The sequence below is a fragment of the Oryx dammah genome, unplaced genomic scaffold (assembly GCF_014754425.2).
Source record: "Oryx dammah isolate SB20612 unplaced genomic scaffold, SCBI_Odam_1.1 HiC_scaffold_11, whole genome shotgun sequence".
Taxonomy (NCBI): domain Eukaryota; kingdom Metazoa; phylum Chordata; class Mammalia; order Artiodactyla; family Bovidae; genus Oryx; species Oryx dammah.
The window spans coordinates 35,756,415-35,772,339 of NW_024070195.1; the positions used below are offsets into that span (position 1 = coordinate 35,756,415).

Sequence of the window (15,925 nt, forward strand, 5' to 3'; positions counted from 1 at the left end):
GGCACTGGCTCCTCCCTTAATCAAGTGCCCAGCTAGTCCTAGCCACTCACATCTGCAGCTCTTGGGGGATGCTCACCACCCCCAGTTCCCAACATGCCATTCTCAACAGTGAGGTCGCTGCCAACTTTGAAATGGGCACCAGGACAGCTGGAGGGCTCTGCAGGAAGTGCTGGGCCTGGCCGCACAGGGTGCAGGTAGGGGTCAACGCCATCACCATGATGATGGGCACACCGGAGAGCAACGTTCCTGAAAATTCCCAAGAAGCTGCATCCATATACTGGGCCTCGTCAATGAGGAAAATCAGTGGTGTTTCCCTTACTGCCTGGAAATAACAGTTGAGAAACATTGACAACCTCTGATTAGAAATGAAGTCATCCGATTTTCAAATCTACCATGAATTTCCCATCAACACCTTAAATGTCAGTACATGCTGGTATTTTCAGAGTAAAATGTAAACTAAGCCCAGGTGATATTTTACTTTATAAATATAAAATAGAGCCTGTATAGCTAATTCCTAAAGAAATGTACTGAGTTTCTTTGAACATGAAAATACTCTAATTGAAATATGAAACAAACATCAAAATGTTCTCCAAATCAAACTTGAAGCTTTCAAATATTTCATGTTGGCAAAAGCTTCAAACTGTGTGGTAATTCACAGTATTTTTTATAGAGTAACTTCTAAGCCAGGCTGCACATCAGAATTACCAGGGAGCACTAGCTAAAACTACCAATTATCATGTCCCACTCACGTGGACTTCTAAAAAAGTAGTCTCTCTTATCCACATTCTCCGCCCACATTCCATTCCCCACTGCCACAGGTAATCATGCTAGTATACTTATCATACCACCTTCTGCTTGTATTGCATTCCTATAAAATGCGCATTGCTGTTTTGTCAAGTAAAGTGTTTTTATGTAAATGGTACTGTATTACAGGTCTCATTATTTCTCTTTTTACTCAGGATTTCAAAAATTGGTTTATAACATTATATGTTTTATGTGTACAATATTATATTTTAACTTCTGTACACACTACACCATGCTTACCACCGAAGGTATAGTTTCCATCCATCACCATGTACTTGGCCCCCTTTACCCTCTGGCAACCAATACTCAGTTCTCTGTATCTATATGTTTGCTTTTGCTCATTTATTAATATTCAACATGAATGAAGTTATATGGTATTTGTCTTTCTCCATCTGATTTATTTCACTTAGTATGGTGCCCTCAAGTTCCATCCATGTTGTCAGAAATGGCAAGATTTTATCTTTTTTATTCAGCCATTCCACTTCTGGATATTCATCTGAAGAATATAAAAACACTAATTTGGAAAGATACATGCATCCCTATGTTCACTGCAGCATTACTTACAATAGCCAAGATGCAGAAACAACTGAAGTGCTGGCCGATGGATAAATGGATAAAGAATATGTGGTGTATAAGTACGTATATGTACATATACACACTCAGCCATAAGAAAAGATAAAATAGTCAGGACTATTTTTAGATCACTCTGTGTTGCTGTTTTCACCTTCTGCCTTATTCTAATATCAGCACTATATATACCCCAAGTGTTCATCTATAAATTCATGCCAACACCTCCCTAATCTTCACAAACAAAACACTGCAATGAACCAGCTACCTGGGGTTTATATCCAGAAGTAGAACTGCTGGGTATAGATGATGAATTTTATTAAAAGTTTGACTGGTTACTTCAACATAGCTTTCCAGAATGGCTACATCAGTTTCTTCTTATACAGGTCCCTGACTCGGGAATCCTACACTGGGGACTGAGTATCTGTATTTTTGATAAATAGGAGGTAAAATAGCTATCCACCTGCATCTAGAAATCACTGTTTTAAGTTATTAAAATTTCATTAAGAAACAGAATCAGGAAAGAGCAAACACCTTTTCTTGTATGCTGTGCTGTAGGATGGATTCAAGGTTAAAATAAATATAACAATGAATATATCAATAAATATGTAGGCCAAGAAATGTCTAAGTCCAGGTAATATGTGGATAGATTACAATGAGCATGAATCATTTCCACCTATTAAGAATTAATGGTATGTAGCAAAAATACCCACCTTCTCAAGCACTTCAAAAAAACATGCTTTAATCTTCTGTTGTCTGGCCAGGTCATCCATGCGTGAAACTTTGAAGGATAAGGGAAACTGACCGGGAAAATTAACCATATATTATCATTCAAAATGACAATCTAATAAAAATATACAGGTTCTCAAAAGCAAAGAGAAAATGATTCCATTTTGAGTGAGAATGGGTTTCTACAGGAGTGGGCATAGCATTACAAATACCAATCAAACATCAATATATAGTTCAGAGGGTGAGACTGAAAGTTCACTGGTGGTTAGAGAGAGACATCTCCTTTTCATGCTGAACTCTGGCAAACCCTTAAAGGATTGTGACTGAGGAATAAAGTGACAAGTCAGACTTAGCAATGTCACTCTGGACAATTCTAGTGTCCCGGTTATTCTAAATATACCAAAATGAATGTAGCATCAGACTTGTGAGAAAGAATTGCAATCGACATCCCCATTGTGCCAGGCTGGAGCGCATGAGCTCCCATGGGCTTGAGAGCCAAAGTGAGACTGCTCCTTGGCGACTTCAGGGAAGGCCTGTCTTAAGACAGCCGTATGCTGAGGGTCTGGAAAGATTTTTGTTTTCTCTATTTTTCATTAGATACAATGCCCTGCATGCTGGGTAGATTAGGAGAAGTGATGAAGGATGAATAAATGGAATTGTGGACCAGGGAATTCTTAGCCTACTTGCTATTGGGTACTACATAAGTCCTAGATCACTGGAAGCTTTTGAGATTCAGATGCTGGTTCAAGTGACATACTCCATGATGCAGGAATGGAAAGGGAAGGTTAAAGAACAAGATGCTGCAACCAACTCGAGAACACATGGATTTAACTGCTGGGTATCCTTGACTGGTCAGTATCACCTTTTTGGCACTTTCACATTTACAATGCACCCTACATCCTCTAAAATTCATATAAAAACCACATAAAGTACTACAACTGTCATTTTGCAGGTGAAAAAAAAATGAGGCTCAGAAAGGCTAAGTGATTTGTGCCAAGACATACAACTAGCAAGTTTCAGCGTTGGTCCTAGAATCCATTCTCCTCAAAAAGGAAAAAGTCTGGGTTCTGGTGTCAAAGACTTTTCAGATCTCAATCCTGCCATTGCTAACTCTGTGTCCTTAGGATATATGTACATATATGTACATATGGCTAAAGGGTTTTAGATTAGAAGACAATCCTGGGTCCAATTATTCACCAAAAATGTCAGTAATATCAGTAATCCAGTTCACACAGCTATCGCCTTCGTTACCTTCACAAAGAAGAGGTCATTAAAAAGGCAGTGGAGTGGCTCCTCCACTATCCCACTGAGCTGTTTGTGGAGGTGCTCTTGCCGGTAATGGGCTGGGCATGTGTCAATCTCAAAGAAGATGGCCATGAGGGTCTGGATGGCGTAGAAGCACTGCTTGGAATCCGCTTTCTTCAGCTTCAACGGCAGCACCCTGGTGAACGTTACCATGGTCACTGAGAGTCCCCTGACGCACAGAGAGGCCTCACTCCAGCAGCCCGAGGATGCCGAATCTAATGGTACAAGCACCTCACCAGTGAGGGAGCCCAAGGAGAAATACACGCTAAGTCAGAATTCAAGAGTCTTTACCTGTGCCCTTCCTTCTGGGCCAGGAAGTTTATTTCAGCCAAGAGCTGACTTTTTCCACAGCCTTTTCCACCTTCATATAGTACTGCCTGTCCCTTCTTCTGGTGCAAACATTCCTGCTGTGCCATTCGGAAAGCTTCCAGTTCTTTCTCCCGGTCTGTTAAAGAGACAAGGAGCACATAACATACCTGTACTTCTCAGCAGATACTTATTTATTTGAATTAATTTGTAAAGGTAATTCTCAGAATGGCTTCTCCCCCAGAATCCTTGGCAGAATTCCATTACTTGATAAACCTTCAGATCATTTTTTCTAGAAAATCAACTCTGGACTATACATAAATGTGTGTTGGGCTTGCAGGCTTTCTCCAGAGCCTAGGTAATAATATTGAGGACAACAAGGCACCATATGGACATGGGAGCTACTATATCTTCTCAGCTTTTTGTAAAGAAATTTCCATTATAACTACTGAGTGTTCAGAATCTGTCACTGCTATGTGAAAATAATGGTCTAGTGGATATAGATAAAAGAAATATACAGACAGGGAATACACAGTATGGGTGGAACAGTCTCGGTGCTATCGTCACCATCTCAGGATGAGGAATTTCCCTCTAAAGATTTCTCCCTAAAGATGCGAATCCTTACAAAGATTCTTACTAAATGTTGGAACTTGAAATGTAAACATCCAGCGTGGAAAAGAAATGGCAAGTCCTCCTCAAAATTAACATAAATTCACTAAGAAGGTTGCTCTCTATTTTCTATTACAAGCTTAGATGCATTTAGTCTCTTTTTGCTTTTTAAATAACATTTAATCACCTACAAAATTATGACTTAAGGTAAAAAGGGAAACTTACCTAGCAAAGAGTGATTTTTATTTCTCTCTGTGGCCAAATGTCTCTTTCCAAACATTCTGGGGAAAAGGACAAAGGGAAATGTGTTAATTAAAAATAGATTGAGATAGATAATATACTTTTAAATAGAGGACAAGTTGTCCTTGCAAACAAATATTTTCAAACAATCAAAGAGGTCCAGAGTTCTGTATAAACGTTTTTTAAAAACTAAAAAAAATTTGGAAGGGGAGAAGGGGAGAAGAACTATTAATTTTTCCAGGCTTAGGGAAGTAACCAGTGAAAGTACACAGAGAAAAAAGAACATCTAGCCTAGTGACCGACTACTACTATCCTCTTCATGTTGCACAGAAGTTCCCTGAGGAACGAGCTAAGAGCTAAACATAAAAGCTAAAGATCACAGACACGAAACCCTCCTCTTACGTCTCTTATTCCATCAGGCCAGTATTAGAAGCATTGTTCTCTCTAATTCCATACAGTTAAGCACTGATTATTTCTACGCCCCGACTCTATAATACAGAGGGGAGTGAACTATCGCAGAATGACACTCACATACATCTTCTATGGCCAACGTATTCATACATCTTCCCTGGGTTAGAGATATTTTTCATCATTTTCTCTGGGAGTTTCCTGAAGTTGTAAGCAGGTAGCATAGATCTCAGATATGTTACCTCATCACAGGACACCAAACCCGGATAAGCAGTTATCATTCTTGCCACGAGGCTTACTTTTGGGCCAATAACTGTATCACAGAGACAGTAGAGAAAAGGATGGAGACTTTTTGATCACCTCCTCCATCTTTGCCCTCTAAATCACAGACCTAATAGTCCAATATCCTATCCTACCTGTATATTCGTGTCTTGAAACTGCCCCAACCATGCCACAGAATACTGGTCCATTGGTGATACTGATGGAAACAAGCCTGGGGATGAGAACAGTTGGTAACTATGTACTCAGAAACCTCTACTTCAGGCACCAGACTGCCACTCCCCTAGATCCAGAAATCTAGTTTTAGGGCTCAGAATGCACAGGGCCAGAGGCTGCTGTCAGACAGCATCACATGGTGGGTACAAAGTACTGAATATTAGGGAAACAGTCAAAAGGAACAAAATGTTTCTCCTTCTCCAGGAATGGCAGTTGAAGAGCTATTAGTAGTAAAACCACTAATATCTATCAGATACTTTATGTGTGATTTTTGAAGTACTTTCAAGTTCATTACCTCATCTGATCCTTTGAGGGATAATTAACAACAAACATGTGAGGTATATAGGGCAAATATTTAAAATCCATTTGACAGAAGGAAAAAAAAAACTGAATCCATTAATTAACTTTCCCAGGGTTGTACGAGTTAATGTTAGAACCACAATGAGAATTCAGGCCTCCCGACTCCCAGACCAATGTTATTTCCACTACACCATGCTATTTCACATAAAATCCCAAACTGAAAAGTAGATCAATAGAACTATACAGGATTAATGGATCAAATAATGCTAGAATGTGAGAGAAAAGGAATACTCAGAATGTCAGGCTGCTGATGGAAGCATTTCCCAAAATATGCTCCTTAGAACATTCATCCTTCTGGGTTTTTATATGTCTTGGTATTTGGTGATCAAGCAAATTTGGGAAATGTTGAATAAAACAAAATAGAGCAAATTTCTTCACTGTGAGACTACTCAGAAACTTTGATGTTAATGTATATTGTGAACCTTCAAGAAGGAAATACAGTTGCATCAATTCCCAAACATACAGGACCATGAAGATATTTTCTTTCAGTACTTTTAAAGGGACTAATGTTCTACCAAACACATTTTAGGAAATTACTGAATCAGTAATTATCTTCAAGAAAAAAAAAAACACTGACCTGGAAAGCAGATTTTAGAATCTATTACTGTCAAATTACTTGGCTTTCTAACATGACCTATGGGTCTTAGTTTACTTAAGTTAAGGAGGCCAAATGAGATGAACTCTAAGATCTTGTCTAGCTCTTAACATCTACAATGAAAATGAAAGTGAAAGTCACTCAGTCGCGTCCAACTCTTTGCGATCCCATGGACTATACAATCCATGGAATTCTCCAGGCCAGAATACTGGAGTGGGTAGCCTTTCCCTTCTCCAGTGGATCTTCCCAACCCAGGGATCGAACCCAGGTCAAACTAAGGATCAAATCAAGGATCGAACCAGGATCGAACCAAGAGCTAGACAAGATCTTGAGAGCTCATCTCAACATCTACAATATTCTAAACTAAAAAGACTGAAAGGATCAAGTTACCGTCTAAGAGTCATAGAAGGCATGCTTAAAGGCATTGTAAGATAATCTCTAATGACCAAAGAAATGACTATCTTATTCAACAGTAAGGGCTGACAGCAGGACCGTTGAAGGCCAGAAGTCAATGCAAAATTTGGAAACAGAATAGACCGCACTGGAAGGAATGGCTTAGCATACTCATACTGGAGGTACGACCAGGAAGTAGGCTGTAGTATCTGCGGATCTCAACAAACCTGAAAGAACTGCCATCACATACCTGGTGGCTCAGATGGTTAAGAATCTGCCTGCAATGCAGGAGACCCAGGTTCGATCCCTGGGTCAGGAAGATACCCTGGAGAAGGGAGTGGCTACCGACTCCAGTGTTCTTGCTTTGAGAATTCCATGGACAGAGGAGCCTGGTGGGCTATAGTCCACAGGGTCCCAAAGAATTGGACACAACTGAGTGACTAACACTTTCACTTTTCACCAAGAAAAGCAACTGTAGCATCTTATCTATAAAATACCAGGTTGGCCAAAAGGTTTGTTTGGGTTTTTCTGTTACATCTTATTGATAAGCCTGAACGAACCTTTTGGCCAACCCAGTAAGAAGTTGGATGAGACAATCTCTAAGTTCCTCTTCAGTATGAAAAGGGACTATTTGCATTTTGTAAGAGGCAGCTATGAGGTAGTGAAAATAACACAGGTTTGAGTTCAGAAGATCTGGCTGTCATTACCAGTTCTGCTACATGCTGGCAACTCCTCTTCTGGGGCCTGTCTCCCCATGTGTAAGAGGGTACAAATGTTCACACTGCTAGCATATACTAAAGTACTTTTAAAATGTTAAAGTTTTATGGAAGTACGCGAGATAATGTTTATTCATCTTCAATAAGTATGGCAAGCAAACAAATCTTTGACTCAACGTTGACATTAGGAATGACTGTTTTTCAAATCTATTCATGTACACACGTTCCTTATAGCTTTCTAGTGGAAAAAAAATAAAACCAAAACGGTCATTTGAAAAATTCCAACCAATCACGTCAGAGTTGCACAACTTCATTAGGACTAGGCTTTTGTAGGTGGGAGAGTGGTGTGGATATGGAGGCAGGAGATCAATTCAGTGTGAATTCCAGAAAAATCACTAGGACTGGGAAAGACCAAGAGTGAAAGCCAAGAAGAAGAGCGTAACCAGCTGTGGTCCCTTCCTATCAAGGTAATTGCTCCACAACTTCTCTTCCTTCCCCCTCCCCTCCCCAAAGACAGGCAGCCATCTCTTCACATACAGATATATTAGTTGTATATTAATTTACACATTGGTTGTTCCTTTGCAGTGTTCTAGCATCTTGCTATGCATACTCTGCACCTTTCCCTCTCCCACCCCACTGGGTGAAAGCTTACACCCATTTCCCCTGGGAATCTAGCACACAGTTCTGTATCTAGTGATTTCTTAACATATCTTGTCTTCTGACTTCTCTTAGCATGCTCCCTCCCCTTCAGGCAGACTCTGGATGCTCTCAACCCCTGCTACTTGCTACCACCTCCTACCCTGCCTGAAGAGCCCCACTGGGTCTGAGAAGCTCCTCTCTGCCCCATCTTCCTCCTCACTTGGTCTCAGCAAGATTCTCCCAGCAGAAGCTGAAGATGCTGAAGGAGCTCTCCAGGGCATGTGCACACTCGTCTGGCTTCTTATCGCCAGGAAGGCCGAAAACACAGAGGAACATGCAGCCCTGAGACAGGTGACAAAGAAAGAAAAGGGAAATTGACCTGGGGAAGAAATATAGCTTGCCTCAACTGAACCAGCTTCCCTGAGTGAAGCCAGACCCCTTCCTGGCTGGGATTTCTATTAGACATGAAGGACTCTATAAGATTCATGAAATCGACATCCTAGGCTACATCAACAGGGACATTTTTAAAGAAAGAAAAACTTCATTTAACTATATAAAGAACTGAAATTTAAAACACCAGAGAAATATGTTAAGAACTTCCAAAAATTCAATTTCTAGTCTCTGTCTTTGAGACAGAGTGCCTATCAGTGAGAGAGAAACTGGTCATAAGACTATTATTCCTTACTCACCTCTAATGTTGATATGGCAAGTTCCCTTGTACTTACTGTCTCAAACATAAAGATTCGGCTCAGCTGGCCACCCCCTTTCTCTATCACTGTGGAGATGTATAACGCAGCCTCCTGGATAAGTTGACACAAATGCAACATCCATGTTGTCTTGTGGAACTCGAGGCTGACCAAAACCATAGTCACAGTACGGAATTCAGATATATACTCCATAGGTTGGCCTTCATCAATCTACAAAGATACGGTGAGTCACCTTGCTGTATCTTGAACTTTCAGTATCATGTTTAGGCATTTAAGTTCTATATTCCATGGTAAACGTGAGAAAATAACTTTCGGATATTAGACAAAAAAATTAAAATTCAGGTTCAAGAGACATAGAACGTGTACCAATTAATGCACTTGGAGTTAAAATCATTTGACTTTAAATCTGACTTACTGATGAAATTTGTCAAGCTTTTCTATTTTCTTCTCTAAGACAGTTTGATATATCTAATTCTATTAGTCTTTATATCACTTACTACAGGATTCACATATACAGAATCAATCAACACGTATTTACCAAGCATACACTCTATACCCTATTTACAGAGTATTAGTTTCCAAAGGGAAAACAAAAACCAAATATGGTTTCTACTTTCTAGGACTGAGAAATCTAAACTTATAAGACATGTCAGTAATTGGTGCAGATAGGAAAATCTGCTGGTATTACAATGGGGAGGAGATGAACTGGATCAGTATGAATGGTTGTCACATATGTATATGTACACTTATTTATACAAACACACACAAAGCCTACACACAATGGCTCAAGAACTAGGAAACAACCTTCTTCAAAAGGTTTTTCATTATGTGCTTCCGCAGGGTTTGCTCAAGTGCAGAATCTGGATCCAACTCCAGGGCGGTCCTTAGAATGTCTGAGAGAAGGAAAGCAAACAAAATGTCTCCAGCCATGCAAAAAATTAATCTTTGAAACGGGCATGGGTAGTATAATAAAGGACAAAGTAACTTACCAGCACTTGTCCGGTAATGTGGCAGATAATCGAGGCACTTGTAAAAATGCTCATCAAAATCAAATGGGTCAATGATCCGCATATCTCTTAACTATAGAAAGGGAACTGCTCAATTTGGTGTCCACCCACCAACTGGATTACCTCTGGTTCTTTAATAGAGGGCTGAGGATGGCATTTCCCTTGTTTATTGCTTATCTTTTCCGCCTTACTAATCTGCCTTATTTTCCTGGGAGAGTATCCCTCACCTCCCTCCAAAATAAAGTTCCAGTGGTTATTGGTTTGGCCTGGTGTTGAGCACTGCCAGAGTACTGCCCTGTGCAGCAGGAAGTCCTTTTCAGGACTTTCAGTGGATGTGACCAGCCTCCTACCTTCACAGCTTCATCCTCCCGCATGATTTCCACTTCAAACATGTACTGCTCACAGAGCTTCCAGCAGTTCCAGGACAGGACAATCTCATTTGCTTGAGCCAACCGTTGAGCTAACTGGACACCATCTACATCCCGCCCAATCACCAAGAGGTACTGGCGCTGCTCATCTCCAACTATAACCTGGGAAATCCGACCTGCAGACAGACCTATCCAGAGAAAAGAAGACAAGTGATGACTAGACAAACTCAGCCAGAAAACTATGCAAAGGGTGGGGGGCAGGGTTGGAATCCTCACATTGCTTTATGCATCACACCAAACTCATTGCCCACAGCTGCAGAAGTATTAGGTGAGCTCACCCTCAAAAATAATACCTTGCCCCAGATCTCCTTCTGTGTTAAATACACCTAGAGGCAGACATTCAAACAAGCCTGTGTTGTATGAGGGAAGAAACTCTTGGATCCTAGGTGTCCAAGAGTCTTCTCTCTAAATTGCTCTTCTAATAGATAGCTAGGTCCTGATGGCAGAGACCAAATGGTTATGCTAAGGAACTCTGCCACTCTGTAACCACACCAGCTCTCCTCATATGTGACCAGGGCTGAGAGAGCAATCAGTATTTTACCACGAATGGGCTTTGCCCCCTTTTTTTCTGCCTCCTGTTTTTCTTGCTCTGCTACTGCTAAGTCACTTCAGTTGTGTCCGACTCTGTGCACCCCCAGAGATGGCAGCCCACCAGGCTCGCCCGTCCCTGAGATTCTCTGGGCAAGAACACTGGAGTGGGCTGCCATTTCCTTCTCCAATGTATGAAAGTGAAAAGTGAAAGTGAAGTCGCTCAGTCGTGTCCGACTCTTTACGACCCCATGGATTGCAGCCCACCAGGCTCCTCTGTCCATGGGATTTTCCAGGCAAGAGTACTGGAGTGGGGTGCCATTGCCTTCTCTGTTTTCTTGCTCTGGAGGATTTTATTGTTAATATCAGCTGAAAAACTGGCTTGCTTGCCAGGAAAGACATGACTATAACCAGGAGAAGTATGCCCTTAGGTAAGTCACCCAATCCACCCAATCCAACAACAAGGGAAAAGCAATTTTAAAAGAATGACAGAGGTATATACTTTTGGTATACAATTTTGGTTTTTACAAACATCTGTAAATTTGAAAACAAAGCAATGTAAACCATCTAAAATGAAATACAGGGAGGGAAAAAAAAAAAACAATGAACATAGCCACATCAAGCTGTGGGACAATTTCAAGTAGTCTAGTAGGTATATAACTGGACAGAGGAAGAGTTAAAAGTTATTTGAAGAAATAATGGCAGAACATTTTCTAAATGTTACAAAAACTAGAAACCTATAGAACCAAGAATCTCAAGATTCCCAAGCATAAGAAAAATTAAGAAAACTGTACCAAGGTACATCATTATCAGATTACCTAAAACCAGTGATAAAGAAAATATATTAAAAGCAGCTGAAGTGGAAGAGGAGAGACAATATATACAAAGAAACAAAAATAAAGCTGAAAGTAGATTTTTTGTTGGAAACACTGCAAGCTAGAAGACAGCAGAACAGCTTTCATGTAAGAGGGGAAAACTCTGTCGATCTAGAATTCTATACCCAGGGGAAATACCCTTCAAAAAAAGAGGTGAAATATTTTTCTTTTTTGCAGACACAAAAACATATCTACAGCAAACCCATACTATGAGAAATGTTAAAGGAAGTTCTTCAACCTCAAACAGACAATAAAAAAGGTTGATTAGGACATGGAGAAATTGGAACTTTCATACATTGCTGGTGGAAATGTAAAATGGTACAACCACTTTGGTAAAAAATAATTAACAATTTCTGAAAAAGGTAAACATGTATCTACCATTATGACCCAGCCCTTTCACTCCTAAGTATTTAACCAAGAGAAGTAAATGCAAATGTCCATACAAAGACTTGTACACAGATGTTCATGGCAGCTTTATTTGTAATAGCCCCAAATGGATAACAATGAATGATGAATGTCAAATTATGCTGAATTAAAGTAGCCAAAAAGTACATACTGTATGATACCACTTATATAACATTTAAAAATTAAAAATAAACTCTAAGATAGAAAGGAGATCTGTGATTGTTTGGGGATGGGGAGGGAAGGGAGGGAAAGTTTATAAAGGGGCACAGAAAACTTTAGTGAGTGTTGAATATGTTCATAATTTTGATTGTCGTGATGGTTTCAAAAGTATATACATATGTCTATGTACAGTTATCAATTATGAATTATCTACCAATAAAACAAAAACCAGAAAAACAAAAAAAGGATGGTAGGAGAGATGCCATACAACTCACAATATTATTCTTCACTTCTGCTCCTCAAAATACCAATGAATAGCTGAAGCCAACTTTTGCCCTTACTTCAGAAACCCCTGGAGGTTGTGGACTCCTGTGAAGCGGTTTTTTGTATAGAGCGTCCCCTTCAGCCTTGACTTTGCCATTGTTGTAACTGTGGCCTGTGTTCAGTTTTTAAATTTCTATGGCATTGTATTATATTTTTGATAATGTAATACAGTAACATAGTTCAAAAACCAAACTATATAAAGACTATACATTAAAAAAATCTTGATTCAAACTTATATATCTATCTACACTATTTTCCTCCCATAGGTAACTTCTATTAGTTTCTTATGTATCTTTCTGGTGTTTCTTTATATAAATATAAACAAATAAAAATTCTTTTTTCCTTCTTACTCAAAAGGTAGCATACTAAACACAGTGCTTTGTATCTTGCTTTTTCTCACCTATATTTTGGAGCTATTGCTATAGCAAAACATCTTTTTTTAAAGTTGCAGAGAATCTCAGTAGGTAGACATGTTATTGTTTATTTAACTAGTCTTCCATAGATGTATTGTTTTCAAACTTTTATCACAATTTATATTGCAACCAAATTTTACACATATGATATTTTATAAGTATTCAGATGTACTGATAGGATAAATGGTATGGTTGAAGGATAAATATTAGGCTTGCTGGGTTGAAGAAAAAAAATGAATTTGCAATCTTGATAGAAATTACTGAATCACCCTCCACAGAAGTTGTACCACTGTTGCCTCTCATCAGCACTGTGTGAGGTTTATTCCTCACAGCCTCATCAACAGTGTGCTCAGCATCTGAATTTTTCCATATCTATAGATAAGAAATGATCTAAATTGGTACTTTCAATTGATATTTTTCTTATTATGAAGTTGACCAGTTTTCTACAAGTTACAAGGGATGTTTTCTTTATGTGCTACTTGTTCTTTGCTCATTTTTCTCTTAGAATGTTAGTCTTTTCTTGATTTCTAGGTGTTCTTTCTATATTAGAAAAATTTACCTGCTGTCTACATAAGTTGCAAATGTTGTTTTTCTCTAGGTTGTCATTTATCTTTTGAATTTTTATAGTGGTTTATTGACTGATCACTCTTTTAGTAGCTATTACCTATCTTTAGCTGCAGGTCCTGGCCTTCTCTGGTATGGTAGATCCCAAATTTCTCCTGTATCTCCAGACTGCATTTTGCCACCAGAGTAATGATGTCACTCAGTTGATTTTGTTCCACTGTCCAGAGTGCTAGGAGCACATTCCCTGCAGAGATAAAAAATAGGCTGACAGAGATCAAACATCTGAATTCACTCTCCAGGCAAACCCACAGTAACGCAGATGTCATGGAAGGTGTCAGACAAGGTTTCTTGGCCCTATTTATCATGCTAGGTTAAAACACTGCTTTAGATCCTCAAAACTATTCAGCATATAAAAACATTACTAGGTAGAAGCTGAAATGTTCCTAAAACTAAGGCTATTTTTGGTAGCCCTTTCTCTTTTTTCCATCAGTACATTAACAGAAAGAGGAGAGGTACTAGCTAACAAGTTCACAAAATGTAGGATTACATTCCAGTTGAATTTTAAGTTTTTAAGTGGTTTTATTAAATTTAAATGAAAGGATAGGCCAACTCTGTGGCAGATAGCTGTTAATGATCCTAAGAGTTCTCCAGAAAGGAGAGACAAGCTAGACTTCTCTCCCTATTGTATACTTAGCTTCTGCTATTAGTGACCAAGGTTTTCGTTAGTTTTCTCATGAGTTCTTTATAGGTACTTATTTTCCTGTCATTCAATCTGAACAAATTGTAAAGTACATGGGAGCTTACTACCGACACGGCTTTTCCATTAAATTGAGAGATCCTCTGAGGCAGAGACTGTGCCTTCATCTTTGCTTTCCCAGGGCCCAGTACATGTTAAATAACCTAACAATGCTATATGCCAAATTCCATCTAAATATAGTCTTCCTAACTTATAGTGCTGTAAATGTAAAAAAAAAAACAAACTGAAAAATACCTGTGATATTTAGGATATCTCCTCCAAAACAGAGCACATCTGAAATCAAGTAAGGGAGAGAGAGGAAAACGAGTCAAAAATCAGAGATATTCCAGATCATGGGCAGAGTCATATATGATGAAAAGAATGGCCTACTGAGTTTTTCCTATTTTTCTCTGGTTAATTTATTCTCTCTAAAGCTCAGACTCCTTTCTTTCCCCTAAATTCTCCTGCAAATCTGTGGTTCCTAAATCCGTATTCTGTAAAAACAGGAATGTCCTCCTCAAAAACCCTTTGAAGTTATCTTCAAAGCCATTCTATTTGTTCTCTGGATCCTAGCCCCTTTCACCCTCTTAAAAACTTCACTCCCTTTCTTATCTTCTCTCTACTCCATCATTCCCATTAATATATATTAAAAAAAAAAGAAAAACCAAAGCACAACAAAATTGACCCATGTATTCTTGACTGTTTTCTTCTCTAGTTATTAGCTCATTTTTGTTATATTCCCAGCAAAACGATTCTCAAGAGACTGGTGATACACAAGTTTCTCCTCCTATCCTAATCATGCTTATTTCCTTTACCATTCTCTTCTCGGTTTATTCCAATTTGGCCATTTCCACCAATTCACTAAAATTATCATCGACAGCATTCATCTTGCTAAATTCGCTATTTTTCTGACATCACTGCACTTGATACCCTTTCATTCTCAACCCAGCTAGAACAGCCCTCTTCTAGAGACATTACTTCCACTTAAGTCTTCAGAAATACCACAAAATCCTACCTGACTGGCTGATTTACAGTCTCTTTTGTGGGTTCTTTCTTGGTAATCAAAATCCTCCCTTGGAATTCCTTAAGGCTTAGTTTTAGGCTCTTTATTTACACTTGCCCCACACGGACTCAATCATTTATTAACTCTAATATCTTCATGCCATCAACTCACTTTTCAACTCTAACAGGTCTATCCTCTGAGCTCCATCTCAATCACAGCTACTAACTTCATTTCTCCCCTTGAATGACTGACTTAACATCTTTAAAGTCAATCTATTAAAATAGAACCCTTAATTTTCCTTCTCAAAGCCATCTTTCCCATCACGATTCAGTGATTCCACCATAAACTCAGTTACAAAAGTCAGAAAACTTGAGAATCCCTTTCCTCACTGCTTCCCACTGAAATCTGATACATTAGAAAATCCTGTCTGCTGATCTGCGAAATATTTGTATTTCAAATCACCTCCATATAGCTCCCTTCATTGCCATATATCTAGACCAATGGTTTCAACTTTTACTGCATACTGAAATTGCCTGCGAAACTTTAAAAATCCTCATTCTTCGGCCTCATCCAAGATGTTCTAATTTAACTGGTCTGGGATGAAGTCTAG

At 39.1% G+C, this 15,925-nt stretch overlaps 1 protein-coding gene across 4 annotated transcripts in view; it reads right to left on the reverse strand.

The window, feature by feature from the left end:
* The window catches only part of LOC120870145 (adenylate cyclase type 10-like), a 36,529-nt gene that overhangs the window by 17,912 nt on the left and 2,692 nt on the right, over positions 1-15,925 (reverse strand). For 2 of the 4 annotated variants that reach the window (XM_040249726.1, XM_040249727.1), the window contains 13 exons: positions 14,568-14,606; positions 13,677-13,820; positions 10,231-10,436; positions 9,678-9,953; positions 8,892-9,083; positions 8,387-8,508; positions 5,385-5,461; positions 5,092-5,281; positions 4,546-4,601; positions 3,697-3,850; positions 3,352-3,541; positions 2,085-2,171; positions 51-322 (listed from right to left, as the gene is read on the reverse strand). In XM_040249726.1, coding sequence (XP_040105660.1) covers positions 51-322; positions 2,085-2,171; positions 3,352-3,541; positions 3,697-3,850; positions 4,546-4,601; positions 5,092-5,281; positions 5,385-5,461; positions 8,387-8,508; positions 8,892-9,083; positions 9,678-9,953; positions 10,231-10,436; positions 13,677-13,820; positions 14,568-14,606 — 2,005 coding nt within the window. The remainder of the gene's footprint in view (positions 1-50; positions 323-2,084; positions 2,172-3,351; positions 3,542-3,696; positions 3,851-4,545; positions 4,602-5,091; positions 5,282-5,384; positions 5,462-8,386; positions 8,509-8,891; positions 9,084-9,677; positions 9,954-10,230; positions 10,437-13,676; positions 13,821-14,567; positions 14,607-15,925) is intronic. The other 2 variants (XM_040249728.1, XM_040249729.1) reach the window with 2 other exon arrangements.